Raw genomic sequence first — 20,662 nt, forward strand, 5'->3', positions numbered from 1 at the left:
GCACCGTCGGAAAGAGGAGATCTTAAACAATAAAAATATATGTGTCTCAATTTTTTCTAGTGTCGAATAGTCTTAGTTATTGGCCGTTGAAAAGCAGTGTCTTGGTAGTGGCGTTTTGGCCGTTTAAGGGTTAATTCGGAATGAATTAATAGAAGCCAATAAAAAAATCCAAGTATTTTTCGTTGAAATTGAATTATTTTTGATTGAAAAGTCTATTATTATATTATTAGTTCAGAATTCATATCTTTCGTTGGTATCTACGGCATAGATCCGCGGAACGATTCCCTTCGCCTTGTAAAGTTTGTGAAATGTCAGTTAACAGGTTTAGACCGGACCCTTCAGTTGAAAATTTAACTATTACACGTTTATTGAAAATTTATCTTTTTCTTTTCAAAATTTAGCGAGGCGGTTATAAATTCGTCTTTTGGACTTGAAAGTTCAACAATTTGGTTAACATATTTTTTCCTCTTTGATTATTTGTCGTAGAGAATTGATATTTTAACATTTGTTTGGTCGGACCTTTATCTATTATATTTTGTTTTGAGATTTAATATTTTTAAATTGAAAGCTCCTCTACCTGGTTGAAAGTTGTTGAACTTCTTTACTAAAAATAAATTTTTGGTGTTGAGGATTCATCATTTTAGCTGAAAATTGAACTATTTTTTTAGAAATTCATACCTTTTGTTCGAAGGTTAATTTATTTATTTGGAAATTCAAATTTCTCATTGAAAATTTTATTTTCGACTTGAAATCTTCGGCGTTTCATATTCAATTAAATATGGTACCTACACAATAATTTTATTTAAAACAATTTATTAACCCCATTAGTCTCCAATTTTCGTGAAAAGTTAACCTAATTCCCACATGCGTTGAGAGCATTTGGGCTGTAATGCCTCTTTCAATTTTGTATTTTTTTCATGAACCGCCCCTTATTGTACTTTTAACATAATCGAGTTTGCTTGATTAGATCTTTCCTCCACATGCGGTTACAGAAAAAAATGTAAATAAAAATGCTTGACCGTGAATTTAATTTCATACTCAATTTTACGCTTAGAAACATATCTTATGCAGCCAAGAATGATAGATAGATATTTGAGAAATTAATGATAAAATAATAATGATTGTTATTGTTTTTTTGATTACAGAACACAGCTGTACAAGCACAAGGACAAGTTGGACAAGTTCAGGGTGGAGAGACACAAGGAGGACCAAATACTGTTTTGAGGGTTATCGTTGAACACATGGTCTATCAAATCAACCTAGATATCCTCTATCAGGTAAATGAAAATATAAATAAAAATATTTACTTGAATTAATATATCTAACTGAAAAATGAGAAAAAATTATATCAATTATAATGTGAACAGAGCAAAAGGCTTTCTGGTTTTCTTTATAAATATTTATGATGAATAATAAACTTACGCTTTTTATAGATGACTTTTTCGTTATTGCGGAATGGAGAATTTTATTGCAAACGTGTAGCACTTTCGAGAAGACGGAAAAGAAAGAGGCAGTAAAATGAAACACTGTCGTAGTATTTTGTTTTATTGTGTAATTTTCCACATAGAGAAACGACTTATTTTTGCAATAAAAGGAACCAAAATAATAGGAGAGTCTAGAGTAGTCTAATAAGTTCAAGAAATGACCAGCAGTGATTTTTTTCTAGTTTGATCATTTGCCTCACTTTATCGCTACGTAAAATACGATTTCTGTTCATCTGTATGGGTTTGCTATTTTGCACGTTTCGAAAATTTTAATTTTAATTTCACATTAATTCTTTTGGCTTTGCAAATAGATCTGGCATTTTAATTATTTAGGGAGGAGCAATTGACCAGGAAACCCAAAACTGACTAAATTTATTTTTTGACTGAAACTTAAAATCATTTGAAATAATCTGAGATTTAACGGATTAATTTTGACATTCTTTAAAATAGCTATGTTTTTTTTAATTCAACAATCTTTTTTTAAATAAAGTAGATTTAAAAAATTTATCTCTATTTCAGATCTTTAAAGGGATGGTTGACAGATTCCGAAAAATAAAACTCCCGACACTGTAAAATTCCTGTTCAATAAAATGTTCGAAATAGAAATTTCCCCAAATTATTCCGTCGAGAATTTTATTATTCGAGAATATTTCAATTCGACAATATTTTAAGCTGGTAGATTTTTATTATCCGGAAATTTTTCAGTTCGGAATTTTTATTTTTCGGGAATTTTATAATTTGGGGAATTTTCTATTTCGAGTATTTTATTTTTCGGGATTTTCAGCCGCACCACTTTAAAACTGATCAATCTTAAATTATGAGCTACAAACTGAATAATATTAGTTTTATACGTGATAAATGAAGCTTTAATCATGAAAAATTATTTTTAAATTTTTAAATAAGTGTTACAATTATAAGTAGTCTACTTTTTAAATCTTGCTTACATTTTAAGAACTTGGGGTCCAAAAATTATATCAGAATAACGTAGTATTAAAAACAACATTTAATTTCGAATATTGCTAAATACGTGCATAAAATATACATGCATCGATTTAATTTAATTATGCTCACCAAAGCTCGTTCTTAGGATTGTTGCAAAATTTTGTCATATTTTTAATTTAAGATCTAAATAGATAATTATTTTGACTAGAGAGAAAATAATTTTTATGAAGTTCTAATTTTTTTATTTATTGTAAAAACCGTATTTTTTTAAATAGAGTCACTGATTGTTAGAAACGATTTAGCATCTCAAGGTCATTGTGATATTTAAAATATTAATCATTTATTTTTAATCTCCTGAGCAGTAAATGATTGAAATCACATTTTGTGTTCAATAATCTCAAGAGCAGCAAATATATTATTGCAAAATTCTACTATCGTTAAATCATGGAACAAGCGTATTTAATAAATAAAAGTTTCATTTAATTTTAAAAAACAATTGGTCATTTTTTTATTTTAAATGTTCTCTGAAATATTATACAGGATAAATTTTGATAAAAAATAATGTTTTTAAATCTATTGAATAGAGTAATTATTTTTAACATAATGCATAGAGTAGAATTGTAGAGAATGTTTCGCACAAAAAAATGAGCCATTGGTTATTGAAGTTGGTTACAAATTAAGATATGTCATAAAAATTTTGAAAAATATTTCGAAAATTTTAAGCACATTTTTAATTTTTACTGGGTAGATAGATAGAATTTTTATATTTTTAGTTAAAAATAAAATTGTTTGGTTGCGTATCCAACTATTTTGTTGAACATTCCTTTTTTTACGGTAAATTTACGCATTCCATTTTTGGTTGAAAATTGATATTTTTTTGTTGAAATTTCATTTGTCTTGTTTTAAAATCCTCTTGTTTGGAAAAAATTATTCTTGTTGGTGAAAAACTCAACTATTTTGTTGAAAATTCGACTGTTTTAATGAGTCCAACTGTTATTGATTCAAAATAAAATTTTTTCGCTAAAGTACCGACTATTCCATTTTTAGTTGAAAGTTCTTCTCTGTTGTTGAAAATGAAACTTTTTCGATGAGAATTCAACTTGTCCGGTTTAAAATGTTTAAAATTAACTTTTTAGTTGAAAAATTGTATTTTTGTTTTTGGCAATTGAGTTATTTTGTATAAATTCAACGCTTTTGGTAAAAATTTGTAACTTTGTTGGTGAAAAATTAAATCGGTTAAAAAATAATCTTTTTTGGATTGAAGTTCAACTATTTTAATGGAAAATTTTTGTTTAAAAAAAAGTTAAAACTTGGGAAGATTAAAAAAAAATTAAATAAAATGTGCATTTTAAAAATTTCAAAACAAATTTTAGAAGCGTTTTGAGCGTTTTGCAAATTCTGAAGCAAGACCTCAAATTTGTACATAGTGTATAATAAAGTCCTGGCGAGCTCTAAAGGCAAGTCAAATATCGAATTTCCTTTTCGGCATTCATTAAATTGAAATTCATAAATGGTGCATGAAGGCATGGTATATGGTGTCCTTTCATACAACTGTACATCTCAGTATCAAGGAAGTAACTAATAACGTTTCCGCTTCGCGTTTGCGACGCGAAGCTTCCACGTGGTTTACGGCGCGGTGGGCTGAAGAACGAAGGTGGGAGGGCGAAGAGCATAGGGGGTTGGAAAGAGCAGACAGGTTTGGTTTACTCCCCGGGCTAAGTCGGTTTTACACGGCGTGCGGTCGGCTGCAGCCAGTTTCTGGTCTGCGTTATACATGTACAGGAGAGCGCCGCGAGTGTGTTTGCCAAGCCAGGCGAGCGTTAAAAATGCATGGCCCACTCAACTCGAACCGGAAGCACTCCCGTTATCCTGTTATCCTCCTTCTCTACTACTCTTCCTTGATCTTGCCATCCTTCAACCACCAGGGTTGTTTCTGGTTCCCAGCCTTGTGTCTCACAGGAACCAAGTGAGGACTGCCTTCCCTAATAATGGCAGAGATACGTTTCCCTCAAGTAACCATCCCTTGTTTCAAACATCACTGCATTACCACAGCCACGTTAGGCTTTCAAGTTACATTTTACTCATCGTTTCTATGTTTCTATGCTTATGCGATATCTATCTACTGCATTCGCTACTAACACTTCTGCATGCACTAAGAGATCCTCCTTCAGGTACCTTTTGTACAACATGTCAAAACTTTTTTCAAGGAATCTGTATTATCATAAGAGAATATCAGAAGTACTTAAAGTCTTTGCATGTTAGATGGCTAGATTGCCGGTCGGTTGCTTTCTCATTGAGCTATTAGAGAGATCTAGAGAAGAATCCTTTTTCAGAAATACCTGCATTATTTCAGAAAAAATTTAATTAAAAAAATTTTGAATTCACATTTCCATTTAGTATGTAAAGACATTAAGAAATTCTGTTATTATCTGATGATAATACAGATTCCTGGAAAAATTTGACTTGTAAAACCTGGCCAGTGGTGCGAAAGGAGAAGATCTATTTTTAGAAAAAATTTAATTTACAAAAGGTCAGAAAATGTCCCCTGATTACGAATATCCTGGTTATTTTTTCGAAAAAAAGATAGAATCATTTTTATCGTCTCTGAGCGAAAATAAAATTTTTTTGCTTATTGCACTTTTTTGCCTTGACAAAATTAAAATATTTGCACAGTTTTATTTTAGAACCTATTGCTGAGAAAATTTTTTAACTTATACATTGTCTATATCGAGATTAAATCGTTTGAAAGAAAAAAGAAACATTTCGATCGAATGAAAATTTGTCTCCGTGAATTTTTATTTAAAAAATTCTTCGTTTAAAAGGAAATCGTCTAGATTCATTTGTTAATGAAAAATCATTCAGGCCAATCAGTGCCATAATTTTCCCTAATTCTGTTGCAACACGTATACATACCCATGATATCATTGTTTATTCTTTATAAACTCTCCTGATTAAAACATTTTACTCCTGTACAATTTTCTTGTACCAGGTGCTATTATTTATTCACAGCCTTTTAAACAATATACTTTTTATAAATCCACGATCCCTTGAATAACTGCAATTTTCTATGGAAGACTAGAAAAATGTTAAATCGTAACAAATGTTCAAATCGAAAAAAGTATTCTGTTGAAAAATAGAGCATTAGGACCCTAAATATGCATTATTAAGTTATAGCCCTTGATCCATTGTAATTTCAAAACATGCTGATTTTTCTTAACTTCGTACAACTAATCAAAAGACAATATTTAAAACATAGAAATCGGCTAGTACACGTTTACAATTTCAGAATAGGGCCTTCTCATAGCTTCAATGGAGTTACAAATATTTTCTATTTTTCACTTTTCCCATTTATCTAACCTTTTTTTTAATTACTGTATTCTGCAGTCCTAAGTTGCCTAATTGCATTAACAATTTTTAGCTAATCTTTAGTGGCTAACTTCGCTAATCAAATCTGTAAAATTTTACTGGTTATTAGTTAAGTTTTTAAATTTTTGATTCAGAGAATCAATAAAGTATATTTTATGTAAGAAAAAAAACTGTCAAAAAAAGGCTTCTTTAGACATTTAAATTATCCTTATTCAAGGAAATTCATTTTTACAAAGTTTGCTAAATGATTGTAATTTTTTGTGAAAAATGAGAAAAATGTATAACCAAAAAAAATTTCGAAAATTGGAAACAGAACTCTGTTGAAAAGTAGCACGCAAAGAACCTTAATATGAATAAATAATTTTAGCCCATCGATCCCTTATAATTTTAAGATGGTAAAATACTCTGATTTTTCTTAAATTTGAGCGAACAGTCGGAAGATCTTTTTAAATTAGATACTGTTTACGTCACGCTTACAATTCCATAATATGTCCTTCTATAATTTCGATAGAGATGAGAAATGTTACACCATCGCGTTGTTTTATCAAGCTTTTCTATTTTTTACGATTTCCATGTTTTTAACTTTTTTCAAATTATTATATAAAGTCCTAAATAAATTGGTTACGGAGTAATTAGTTTTTCACTATTGAATTAGGAAATATCTCGACTAATCGAATTAGTAATTTTTTACTAATCTTTAGTGGCTCTCTTTTCGTTAATCGGATCTGTAAATTTTCACTAGCAATTAATTAAATGTTACCAATTTTCATTCAGAGAGCAAAAAAGTTTAAAAACTGAAATATACTTCTATAAGCACTGAAGTTGATACTTATTTCTCTCGTGCTTGCTTAAGAAAATAGATTAAAATTTTTTGTTAATCTCTTGCACAAAATAAAAATGTTTACTCTCGTGATATTTTCTCGTATGGCGATCCACTATTTATTCACAGAACATACACAATATATTTTGAGCAAATCTCTGTTCCTTTACAAGCCAGAAATGTCAATTTATCCCAAATTTGATTTCGTAATAATAAGCGGGTTTTAAAAATATTTAACTTCCTGCCTATTGTGTTAAAACTGATTAATATTACGTTAAACATTACTAGAATTTCGAAAAAATAACCAAAATGTTCGTAATCAGGGTCTTTTTTGACCTTTTGAAGAAAACATATCTCTGGGACCTTATTATTGAATGCGGAAGGGTCAGTGGCGACTCGATTAAACTTGAGTATTGACTCATGAATCGTGAAACTTATATGTAATGGCGTTATCGTCTTATACTCTGCGAGATTATACGTACACGAGATGCCAACGTTTATCGCATGAAGTACCATATCCAGAATGAAGAACGTGTAGTGTGCTTGATATGCTCTTGAGAACTCAGACAAGACGAGAAGTCTGAGTGTTCTTCAGAGACCAGGGGAGGAGAAAAGTCTTTGGACCCTGTGTCTTTTAAATAAAATTATAAGCATCTTCTCTAAATACAAATTAGCGAAATGTGACAAGTTCAAGTAGAGAAAAAATTTCTAAGATCAAACTTAAGTATTACAGAATTATATAAAATGTTTTATTGTGAGATTGAAAATCAATCTATTGTTTCGGTATATTTAGAACATACTTTTATCATTTGTTTAGTATCTACGAAGCAATTACAATAATAATAATAATAAGTGGCTTTGCGGTCGGGCTTGAACTTTCCTCTCATGAAAATGACGGATATGTTGGCAGTAGCGTTGCTACTGACATGGTTACCCATGCCAGACCGCCAGATAATAAAACGGAAAGGAACTAAGAGGGCACCCAAAACCCATACAAAAAATGAAGCAAGTATATTTAATATTTTGAAAAGATGGTAAAAATTCGACTGCTTTCGGGTTCATTCGAAATATCTATAGTATCGGTTCTTCTTTTAAAATCCGAACATTTCCGCTTTACAGCTTGATCACCAGGGTCGGTTTAAAAATTATTCGTGACACGAAATTAAAAAAACAAATTTATGTTCCAAGTATATTATTGCACAGCTGAAAAGTTCTTGACAAGGAATAATTATATCATTTTAGGGGTATACATTTTCTAGATAAAATTATGAAATAAATTTCAAGAATCATTTTTCTTCAGTCTTGTCTCCAGCAGATGAGCGATTTAAAAAACATACCGCGCTCTGGTTTATTCGAGTTGACTATGAGTTTATTTAGAAGAAGCTAACTTTTATGTAGCTTTTCCTTAGTGTGAGTTTAATTTTTGCAATTTCTGTCATCTTTCGAATGTTATATTTCACAAAGAAAAGAGAAGATGGAAAAGGTTTAAAGATAAAAAGCGAGAGATCAGAGAAAAGTTGTTTGAGAATAAGGGCAAGGCTCTAAGCCGTTAATGGAGCAATACAAAACATATACTACAGTGCTGCCGATGTTACGTTCGCTGTAGTCAAAGTAGGCTTATAAAGCGACGAGTTGAGGAGGGATATTTTGGGTCGACCGACATGTAATCAGCTCGAAAGATTACTCCTGTAAGCTGTGAGTTAACTTGGAAAACCTAACTCTGAAAATCTCTCCGCTTGATCTGGAGTAAAGCTTTTCTCACTGGATATAGGGTTGTACTACCTTAAGGTAGTTCAGGCGCGCGAAATTTGTGCAAAAGTTTAAACTCAGGCTGATCCAAAGCGCCATTGCGTTTCTCCTAACCTTTCATCAAAAATTTTGATTAGGTTTGTACACTCTCGCTCTTGATTCAAAAAAACCTATAATATACGTATACATCGCATTTTAGTTAAGCAATGAGCGAGGCAACACCGCACTCAGTTTAATTGCTATGGCAGAGGTGCTCACGCAGGTGGATTTGACAAGCGCCTTCAAGAGCAAGGCAAGCAGTGTTGTCAAATCGTCAGTACTTCCTTGCGTTATATTCCTCGCGTGAACAAAAATATTAGTCTTTGGATAGTTATATATCTTATCCCAAACTCAAGAAAAATTTGCAATTTTTGTAAAATTTTTGTTTTATCTTTTTCTGTACATCATTAGTTTATAATCTAAATGGTAAGAACTGTTTAGATCCTACAATTAAAATTGTATAAATTTAATTCTTTTTATATGGGACCCCTGTAAAAGGTCCTGTTTTCAGTAGATAATATCAAACTTCACAGACTTAATATAGAGTTAAAAACTGCATGGTCGTTGCATGCTAATCTCCTGAATGTATTGAGAAAATTTAAGAAAATTCCTAAGAAAAGTGAAATCTCGCGTGAACTACCTTAAACGCATTAGCCTCCCCAAATCATCTCCATAATTCACTTAAATACATCCTAGTTATATAGGAGGTTTATTCCCGACTTAATTTCGTATTTTGCATCAAGATTTCATCCAATTTTCTATGAAATTTATGTTTTCCCAAAATTTTCTCGCAATATTCAGAGTGCTCGCAGGTCAAGGAAAACCTGGAAATTAAGTCAAAGTCAGAATATGTTGATGTTCAGGGAAAATCAGAGAAAAGTCAGGGACTTTTGAGAAAAAAATGGCAAAGTCTTAGAATTACTGTAAGAAGCACTTTAAGTAACTGTCAAGAATAATCAAGATTGACACACACTCATTGTTAGTTACTTTTGTTCCCAAATTTTCTCTCAAATTAAAAATATTTCACGGAATTTTCAACGAACTTTAATAATGTCAAAGAAATTACAAAGAAATTAAAGGACTTGACATATATTAGGGTATTTTATAAGATTTTAGGGAATTTCCATGGACTTTAGTATTGCAATTGGAATTCAAAGGTTTTTAAATATTTAAGGTTATTTTAAAAGATTTCACGAATTTTTAATTGATTTCAGTAATTTAAAGAGATCTTAAAGGGCTTACATTAAGTTATAATAATAAGATATTTTGACCATTTTTCATGGAATTTCAAATAATTTATTAGAATTTCGGAAGGTATTGAATCATTTTATAGGACCTATAGGGTATTATTAGGATGTTTTTAAAGATTCCAAAGAATTTCTTCACGGCAATTGAGGAGTTTTGTAGAGCTTCAAAGATTTGAAAAGGTTTTCAAATATTGTTTGCAATTCATGTAAATTCATTTGAAATTTACTCTGAATTCTTATTAATTTGTCATGAATTATTTTATATTTCTCAGAGTTCGCTTGCATTTCTTGAATTTACTTGATTCTTTTAAATCCATTCAATTTTACTTACTTCAAATGGATTTTTTTTAAAGTTTTTTTTTCAATTTATTCGGAAGTCTTTAGAACTTGCCTTGAATTCTTAGATTTTTCATTAACTTCTTATGATCACCCTTTGCGTTTTTCTAAACTCATCCCAAACTAACGTAATTCAAGGAATATTGTTAATTTTTAAATTATTTTCAATTTACTTAAATTTTTACGAATTTCATCAAATTATTCTCATCTCCCTAAAACTAACAAAAAGTTACTTCAATATCAGTGACACTTCAACTGCTTCAAGTTAAAAAGTTCAGTTGTAATTGCTTAACACATATAATCTCGCTCTTCGCATTTTTTCACAAAAGCTTTCGCGGAAAGTTCTGATGGATCAACACTAAAGACGTTGTTGACTGTGAATTTGAAATTCTATTGTTAGCAGGTAAAATCAGTTTCATTCAGCTTGGATGAGAAAATCCTTTTAGCGTGCTTGGATGAGAATAGCCCTTTTAATATTTCGCTGTAGTAAATGACGATTCAGATTCATAATGGCGGTAAATGCTGGGTTTGAAACATTTTGAATATTCAAGGAAATGTTGATTCATACCATCAGACATACATAAACAAAATAAGTGACTATGCGAAAACCGCGAGAACGAGCAACTGGAATGATCGAACCGGAACATTAGGCGTTCCGCACTGCCTTCACGGTACCGAGGAACCATTAATCATAGAGCTGTTTGATTAATGCTTCGCTCCATTCGGTCTTTCCCTGGTCTCTCATTTTCACTTTTTCTCTCGGTTGCCATCCTTGCCCTCTTTTCAACGCTTTTCTCTTTGAAAACTGGCGAAAGCCATGGAGCAAACTCTACAGTTCCTTATACGCTCCTTGTTTCCCATCGAAATCACGCTAGACTAAAGACATGCTATTAATCACCGTTTATCTTTCAATTTATTTTAAATCTTCGTCCAATGTCTTATTTTTAAACCATTTCAGAGTAGACCGAAACAAGGTTGTTCATTTGACGCGTTGTGCCTGAACCAACTTTTAATGAATGGCTAAAGAGGTCCCCAAGTACTCTCAAGGAAGGGTTTCGTAGGCTGCAGGATTCGAATCATTCCGAACTATGAAAAACCAAATTTCCTACTTTTCATATTATTTATCTCCTGTTATAAAAGAAAAAAAGGATGACTGAAAAGTGTTTATATATTGAAAATTCGTTTATTTAAGAACAATTCATTTTTTTTTTAGTTGAAAATTTTTCTTTCTGATGAAAAGAATTCACTTGTTTTTTTGTTGAAATTTCATCTTCTTTGGTTGAAATATCAACTATTACGTTTTTCGTTGAAAATTCATCATTCTGTTGAAAATTAGAATTCTTGGATTGAAAACTCAAATCTCACCTGAAAAGTTGTTTTTTGGGCTTCAAAATCTCACTATTTGTTTGAAAATGCATCTATTTTTTGTTGAATTTTATTCTTGCTTTTCTTAATTCGACGATTTGGTTATAATTCATTTTTTCAAGTTTGAAAATACCGCCATTTCGTTTCTTGCTTTTAAGTTCAAGTGTTAGCTTAAAAATTAGTTTTTTTTGTTGTTAAAAATGCAATTATTCGTTTGAAAAATCAGTAACTTGAGATATTATGTTAAACCCCCCCCCCCCCCCACACCCCTTAGAAACCGCTCCTGCATCAGTGATGTCGATGACACTGTACAGGTTGGTCCTGGGGGGGGGGGGGTGCATTAATATCAGGCTACAGTTTACTGAGTTTAAAAAAAAATTATTAGGACCTTAACCATTCGAAAGCATTAAGTTGATAAAAAACATGATTTGGTAAAAGTTTGAAGTTGTCGAGCGAGCTTAGATTTTGCTTTTTTGTACAACTTAAGCGTCGTAAACTTGGCGCTAGAGAGGAAGTGGTGCTGACAATATCTGGCTTCCGTGCGCGCACACGTCATAAAAGCGGCTCACCTACATGCAATTTCAAAGCTCTGTAAGTCCCAAAATACTTATCGGGCCAAAAAAGTTTATGGGACTTTCTGACTATTTTGGTTCGACCTGCCCCTATAATATAGGGATAACTCGCAGGACACCATGCTTACATATGGTGTGATCTCTGATAGTTGAAGCCTCTTTAAAAATATGTGAAACTTCACAATATTTTAAATTTTTACTAGAATTTTCATCAAAATTAAAAAAAAAAATTGTTCCTAATATTTCATTCAAACGATATTGGTTTATTCGAATCGGAAAATAATTCTGTAAGTAATTTGTATTGTGAGAAAAAGTTTAATCGATATAACAATCCCGGTAACTAGATCTGATAATTCTAAGTGATTACTCCGTTCTCAGGACAATTTATCGTGTTTTCTATACGTAATGTATATTCAGTGAAATTTCCTTCGGAAAGTCGATATAATAGAGGCAAAATTTCAGAAGATATTGGGAGGTGGGTCTTAATAAGGTAAGATTTAGGGTGTCCCAGGTGCCCTGACCAACCACTTAGGTTTATTTATGTTACTAAGTCTTCGAGCCCATGGATAACCTGGCATAAATGTTAAAAGCCTTCCCTCTGTACTCTCGATCGATATTCGGAGTATCGTATTTTACCATTTCCCATTCATAGTAAGTACAAAATTAATTCCATCATAAGCGAGATGCATTTTATGTCTATTTTAGTATTTACTTAACGAACTGAACTTTATTATAGTTCTCTACTAGTTTGGTTCTTACACGTGCTTCTAAAGTAAGGACAAACTGTTTTATTATTTATCGATCCATACTTATAATTATCAAATATTAATACAAATGCTGGAAAGGCTGTTTTAATGCCCTAGATTGTAATAAGGTAAAATCATGTCTTTAAATATCTACATACCAGCTTATGATGAAAAAGCAGTAACCTGGATTATATTTGATAAAGGGATATTTTTTCAATGAGAGCTTTTGAAATTTTACAAGGATTGCTTGAAGCCTTGTACGATTTTACGAAGCTCTTCGAAATAAAATTCTTTCAATTCTGAAGAATATGAAAAACCAAAAGTCTATTATGGGTATCTATGAAATAAATATTGATGAAGGAGTTAGCAAAGCTCAATAAAATTGTATGATGCTCTTTGAAAATAAATCTTATGAAATCTAAAAAGCCATGAGCATTTTTTTCAAAGTCAAAGAGTGCCTTTTAAATTGAAATTTTCAATTTTAAATGAATAACACTCAACATTGAATAATGTGTTCAAAATTCTAGAATTTTATTTCAAATTGCAGCTATAATAGCGCTTAATAGTAAACATTATGGCGGAGTGAAAATCATCAAATGAGTCGAATCGTTTGAACTGAGTGAAAAATATTTGTGGGTTGGTATCCGAGAAAAAAAAAAAAGAGAAGATTTTGAAATCGTTTAATATCTTCTGTTCCCGTTTTGGATTTGAAAATTCGAATTTTTCAAAATTCCAAAAAATTTCCTTATTAGGTGTTTTCACTTCAAACATCAGCTCACTTCAGGTCCGTTAAGCTGGCAGGACCACATTACAAAAATGAACTGAAAACCTATAGGGAATTTAGGGCTCATTTAGGGCTAATTTAATGCCCCATTGCAAAATATAATGCTTTTCATTTAAACAAAAAGACCGGTGGTCATGCTAGTTTAACGTTAACAGAATCACACATAGTAAAAAAATAATTTTTCTAAATTCCTTTGCTCTATAATTTAGGACTCATTTAGGGCTCACTTAATGTCCTATTTTCGAATTTAATGCTCCACAATTTTTCGAAAAAACCTATGATCATGCTAGCTTAACGTTAACCTAGCATGACCGCACAGAGCAAAAAACGACTTAGGCATTATTTGTTTCCACAATAATTTAGGGCTCATTTAGGGCTCTGGCAATATGAGAATGAAAAATTTAAAAAAATTGTTATACAATTCTAGTAAAAATGAATTAAACCAATTTCTTTTTCTGCCCTATATTAAGGCTCACTTAGGTCTTAGGGGTCCACGAATATAATATTTGAATTTAACAACAAATTGTTTAAACAAATTTACCACAAAAAAATTATTTCATTTTTGTTTCTTTTGCATCGTTTCAGGCTCACTTAAGGCTCCTGAAATATCATCGACCGAAGGCTTGTGATATTTCCTTAGCCCCTTTTTTTGTTATGTATGGTGTTTTTGTCACCTTAACTTTATAAAAAATACGTGAAGAAAACCATAAAACACATTTTTATTCCTCGCAAAATTTAGGGCTCCTTTAGGACTAATTTGGACCGGTATTCCCAAATGTTGAGTTCTAGCATTTTTTTAAAAATAGATAAAAAATTGTTTAAACAATTTTTTAAATGTTTAATTATCATATTCCCAGAGCCCTAAATGAGCCCTAAATTATTTTATGAGGTGAATTTTCTGTAAGATCATTTTTATTACGTTTTACAGCAATCTTGAACTAACTTATTGTTAAGCTATTGCAAACACTATTTTTTACAAAAAATAAAAGAGCCCAAAATTTAGTACTACGGGCCCAAATTAGTCCTCAATGAACCCTAAATTATGCGAGGAGTAAAAATGAGGCTTATGGTTTTCTTCACGTATTTTTTATAACGTTAAGGTAGCACAACACCATATACAAGGTGATTTTTTTAACTTAAACTTTTCAAATATCATTTAAGATTTTGAACTTGCCCCCACCCCCACTCCCAGGGGGCGGTGTGGGGAAACCGATTTTAACATCTGTGTATGTACTCAGGGTGATAAAATTTTGATTCATAACATTCTTCATAGAGTGCCTATTTTTCGAGATATTTGAAAGTTTCAAGTTAAAAAATGACCCTTTATAACAAAAAAAAAGGGCAAAGAAAATATCGCAAGACTTAGTGGATGATATTTCAGGAGCCTTAAATGAGCCTGAAATTATGCAAGAGAAACGAAAAGAAAATAATTTTTTTGTGGTAAATTTGTTTAAACAATAATTGTTTGAACAATTTTGTGTTTAATCCAAATATAATATTCATGGAGCATAAGTGAGCCTTAACATAGGGTAGAAGAAGAACTTGGTTTAATTCACTTTTACTAGAATTGTTTATTCAAAAATGATTTAAACAATTTGCTTAAAATTTTCATTATCATATTGCCAGAGGCCTAAATGAGCCCTAAATTATTGTGGAAAGAAATAATGCCTGAGTCATTTTTTTTTATGTGTGGTCCTGCTAGGTTAACGTTATGCTAGCATGGCCACAGGTTTTTCCGCAAAATTGCGGAGCAATAAATTTGAAAATAGGGCATTAAATTAGCCCTAAATGAGCCCTAAATTCCCTATAGGGTTTCAGTCCATTTTTGTAATGTGGTCCTGCCAGCTTAACGGACCTGCTAACATCACTTCGTTAAAAGCTGACGGTAAAAAAATGGATCGAAAGCATGGAACGAAACTTTATTTGTGTAATATCTTTGTAATGAATAATAATAATTATTTTAGTATTTCATTAAATAGTAGTTGACAAATAAAAACTATTTTTCAAACACAGTTATATAGAAAAAATTAGATTTTACGAAGATATTATCAAAATACGGCAAAACTGAACTGAATCCCATGAATTTGGTCCCTTGTTTTCCTCTCAACAATCAACGAAGTGAAGTTAGCTGTTGTTTGAAGTGAAAATGCCTAATTGCTTCGAAAATTATGACAAATTTTGTTGATTTACAGTTTTTGCTAGTGAATAATAATAAAAAAATCATAAATTGAAAAAAAATTTTGCTCAAGTTAGAATTTTTGAAAATGACCAAAAAAGATCTTTTTTGTTGAGTCCTATACACAGATTTTAAAAAAAGTTGAATATCTCGAACTTGAACTTTCTTCAGCTTTTATGAAAGAAACATCCGGTAATTTTTTTGTAAACAAAATTTTTAGTGATGTTTCCAGCGTTAAAAAATTGTTAATTTTACGTTTTTATGAGCGATTTTGACAACATGCTTAGACCAAGCTTTCAGGCCCAAAAAATAATGGTGTTATTAAGGCAAAACGATATTTTTATAGGAATAAATTGATGAAATCAGTTCATACTCTTACCCCCCCCCCCCCCATGGGGGGTGTTAATGCATGGGGAGAAATTTGTCAATGGTATCCCGTTTTATCAGAGAATAGCTAGTAAAAAGTTCAGCAAATAATTTTTTTAATTTATTGGGGCTGGGGGGGGGGGCAAGCAGATATTTTATGCCCATATATGTAATAAAAAATATGCCCCTAATAAATCTAAAAAATTCGTTCCTGAACTCTTTACTAGCTATTCGCTTAAAACCTGGCTACCGTTGACAAATTTCCCCCCCATTCATTAACACCCCCTCTCATAGGAGGATATGTATATAAAATAATTCCATCAACTTATTCCTACGATAATATCGTTTTGCCGTAATAGCACCATCCTTTTTTGCGTCTGAAAGCTTGCTCTAAGCAAGTTGTCAAAATTGCTAAAAAAAACGTAAAATTCGTCATTTTTTTAACACTGGAAACATCACTACCACATTTTTGTTTGAAAAAACAAAATTACAGTATGTTTCTTTCATTAAAGTTGAAGAAATTTCAGGTTCGACATATTCAACTTTTTCAAAAATGTGTGCATAGGACTCAATAAAAGAAAAGTTTTTGGGCCATTTTCCAAAAATTCTAAATTGAGCAAAAATTTTTGTTTTCAATTTAGAATTTTTTTATTATTATTCAATAGCAAAAACTAAACATGAAAAAAATTTGCGAGAATTTTTGAAGCAATAGGGAAATTTTTTGGAATTTTCCAAAATTTGAATTTTCAAATCAAAAAAGGGAACAGAAGATATTAACCGATTTCAAAATTTTTTTTTTACTTTTTCGGATGCCAACCCACACATATTTTTCACCCAGCTCAAACGATTTGACTAATTTGATCATTTTTATTCCACCCTACTAAACATTCCTAATGATGAAAACATTTGACGTATAATAAAATAAAAAATTTAATTATTAAGCAAATCAACAATTTCGAATTTCAGTCATACACGAAAAAGAAAATAGCATAGCATCAAGAAAACATTAGTCTAAATACGGACGATAAAATATTTTCTTTATCCAAGAAAATTGGTGTTTTTTCAAGAAAAAAAAGATGACAAAAGTCAGGGAATTCATATAAGAAGCACTTTAAGTAACTGTCAAAAATAATTGTTTAAAAACTTTCAAGAAAATTCGAACGCTTTCAAGGGTTTTGAATTATTTTAGGGTGTTTTAAAAGATTCAATGCATTTTCAAGAGATTAAAAATTTTTCAAATTTTTTCATTATATATTTCCATGATAATCTAGAACTTCGGAAGATATGGTACGATTTTTTAGACCTATAAGGTATTTATTTAGATACTTTAAAAGATTTCAAAGTATTTTATACGACTTTCGAGGATTTACAAAATTTTAAGGTATTTTAAAAGCCCTTGAAGTAATCTCATCAATTTTCCATTACTTGAGGAAATATTAGGTTTTAAAGAATTTGGTGGAATTTCGAAGATATGGAAGAATCTTACAGGTCCTATAAGCTTGTAAGATATTTGAAAAGATTCGAGGGGATTCAATGATTTTCCGGGATTTTTAAGGCTCTGATTGTACTTTCATAAATTTTTCAGGATTTCAGAAAATACCATCAAATTTTATAGAATTTCACGGCTTTTATACTATTTTAATGGATTTTCAGCAATTTGTTTCCATGGAGTGAGGGATTTCATAGGGTTTGACAGATTTTTAAACGAGATTAATTAAGGAGAGAGATTAAAGTAATTGATACTAATTTATTTTTAATTTTGTTATTTCACGTCAATTCTTCTAAATCCACTCAATTCTGACTGAATTTAATGAATTTTTTCATATTTTTAAATTAATTTTTATTAATTTGATCGCATTCTTCTCATTTCCCTTAAATTACTATACATTCACTCCACTTTGATTGAAATTAGTGAATATCTTTGTGATCGAACCAAAAAGTTCAATCCATTTGAGTTCTTTCAAATTTATCTTAAATTGTTTTGAATTCTTGTTAATTGAATTTCTTCAATTCTTTTAAAGTCAAAAGAACATTAGGCACTTAAACTCATTTTTTGGTTGGTAATTAGTCTCTTTTGGTTACTTTTTCGCTTTAAATAGGTCACTTTTTCAAGTAAATTTAGTTTTGGAAGCCTTGATAATAATAAATGAAACATTTTTTAATTAAAATTTCAAATTATCTTATTACATTTATAAAAGATTTTTTAATCCTCTCTGGAAAGTAGTCACCAGATTAGTTGAATGTTGAAGAGATCAGTTAGTGAGCAGGTTTACTATTCAGATCATTATTCCGTGGCAGTCTGAGCAAAATCGCATTGCTATTATAGAATTATGGAACATTATTCCATTACAGTGGAAGAGCAAAGCGAGCTTGTGACCTGTCAAGGATTCGCTGATAATTGAACATACGTATTAATAACTAACACCAATCAATAACCTCGGGTTGGCAGCAGGTAGGCAAGCCTATAATTTGCCCTCGAGACTCACTTGGGACCAATATCCGATGGCTGATGGCCAACGAACCACGTTCGATTTTAATGAATCAATCTCTCTTCTTTTATTTCGCTCGTGTTGCATTTTGAGTTCATTTTAGAAGTTTCAGCATTTCCAACTACTTCCTCAACAGTTTTATTTTCTAACTCCTGATTTGTCTAGAAATTAGCTTTAAAAGAATCACTTCAATTATTTATTTCGGCAAGGTCTTGTAAATAACTAATTTTAAATAATGTGAAATCTTATAGGCTGACCTTAGTGATGTCAAGGAATTGTTTGAGCTTGAAATACGCTCAACTCCCGATATAAGAACGGTTAGGGACATATCTAGCAGTGTGGCATTGATGATAAAACGGGGGAATTCTGATGACATCAATTCTAGGAGTATAGTAAACCGAGATTTCTTATATCGGGAGTGGAGTACTTACATCTATCTTCCGAGACAAAATGTCAAACACGTATGTTTTGTTTTTCAACAAAAGATTTTCATCCGATGATAAATTTTGAATTTTTAAAAATAAATTTAAAAAACTTGAGGTACAGGTTTCGTAAAGTTAAGATGAGTTTCGGAAAATTCAGTTATAAATTGAGTAATTTTCAGTTACAATTACGGAGTTTTTCGTGCAAAAGAAAATAAAAGATTTCATTTATTACATGTGACAGGAAATTACGAAATTATTTCCGTACTTTAAGGTAAATTTACGAAGATTCCGTCACCATTTCGTAATTTTATGAAAAACTTCGGAGAATTCAATTACAAATTTTGTAAGTTTAAAATGTGGGTACTGTTTTCGTTACTTTTATAACTCTATAGCTCTTTTGAATGTTTGAATATAAAGAAACGGATGAAATTATTATTTCTGCTCATCTATTTTGATTATTTTTACTTCTTACTTTTCTATCTACTTTAGAAAGTAAACAAATTTGAATTCTGGATTTTTTAAATGATGTTGTGGAAGATGATGAATACTTTTAGATTATAAAACTTGGCAGATAAATTTAAAAACCTTAAGAATTAGAGCTCTCGCAAAACAATTCTTTGCTAACTGTAATATATGTACATTATCCATTGTTCCACTACGAGAATATTTTTCTTCTCCAGAAATGTAATTTTCCTTTTTCTGAGCAAGATCAGAGAATTTGATGTAGCATTTTGAAGAATACTTCATGGCTCCCCTTCACTGCTTGATACTTTCCTCTACTTTTTATTATATAAATCCCCCTTTATTATAAAGCCAGTTACTTTCTTTATCGTTATGAAGAAAATATCTTCCTGAAAGAGAGCAGCTGAAACATAAAGGTAAGGGTTATTTAAGGCAGCTTAAACGTCACTACTCTAAAAATTCAGATGTCTCGAGTAGATACTCAAATTTCATCTCCTGCAATTTTTCACTATGCCGACTTTTTACACTTTTAGTACAAAAGAATTTTATGCTTCTAATCTATCCATTAGCTTTTTAATTATTATCCGCCAAACGAATCTGCTAATTTTTAATCTAGAGTTTCACTTTAACGTAAATACTGCATATATATAATTAAAAATACAGGGTAATTTTTTTAACTTGAAACTTTTGATTCATAACATTTTTTCATAGAGTGCCTATTTTTCGAGATATTTGAAAGTTTCCAGTTAAAAAAATCACCCTGTATATATAATCACGGCGGTCACTCACCCGGGGGAACCGGGAGAAAGCCGGGACTGAAATATTATACCGGGATACCGGGACCTTATCGCGGGTCCTGGTTAAGAAGATATTTGCATTTTTCTAATTTAATGTTGAAAAAAATGTAAAATTATAAAATTGCTTTGTCATTGATTTTTAAGTTATTAATTTTGCACTTTACATTTAAATAATTAATTTCTAAACTTCGAGTAAAAATCGTGATGCACAATTTAGAATTAATTATTTTTAAACATTAATTTCAAGTTTCTAATTTAAGAATTCTTCCATCTTTAAGGGCATGTGATACTTAGAAAATTGTCGATTTTATCAGTTATACCAGGTGTATACATATGAAACCGGTATTGCCATCTAGCGGCCAGTAGGCACACTTGTAGGCACTGTCGGAACTTATCATTTGTGCTAATTGGCGTATTTTCATCTGTTAACAATATCCAATACCAAACATTTCAAGTTTCATATGACATCGTGATTTTTTTCGCTCTTGAAAATGTCG

The 20,662-nt window shown here is 30.9% G+C and overlaps 1 protein-coding gene across 5 annotated transcripts in view; it reads left to right on the forward strand.

The window, feature by feature from the left end:
• LOC117177570 (polypyrimidine tract-binding protein 1) overlaps nt 1-20,662 on the forward strand; it is a 636,848-nt gene that overhangs the window by 572,221 nt on the left and 43,965 nt on the right. For all 5 annotated transcript variants that reach the window (XM_033368386.1, XM_033368387.1, XM_033368388.1 and 2 more), the window contains exon 6: nt 1,146-1,277. In XM_033368386.1, the coding sequence (XP_033224277.1) occupies nt 1,146-1,277 (132 nt within the window). The remainder of the gene's footprint in view (nt 1-1,145; nt 1,278-20,662) is intronic.

Source organism: Belonocnema kinseyi, chromosome 7 (assembly GCF_010883055.1).
Source record: "Belonocnema kinseyi isolate 2016_QV_RU_SX_M_011 chromosome 7, B_treatae_v1, whole genome shotgun sequence".
In the NCBI taxonomy this organism is placed as follows: Eukaryota; Metazoa; Arthropoda; class Insecta; order Hymenoptera; family Cynipidae; genus Belonocnema; species Belonocnema kinseyi.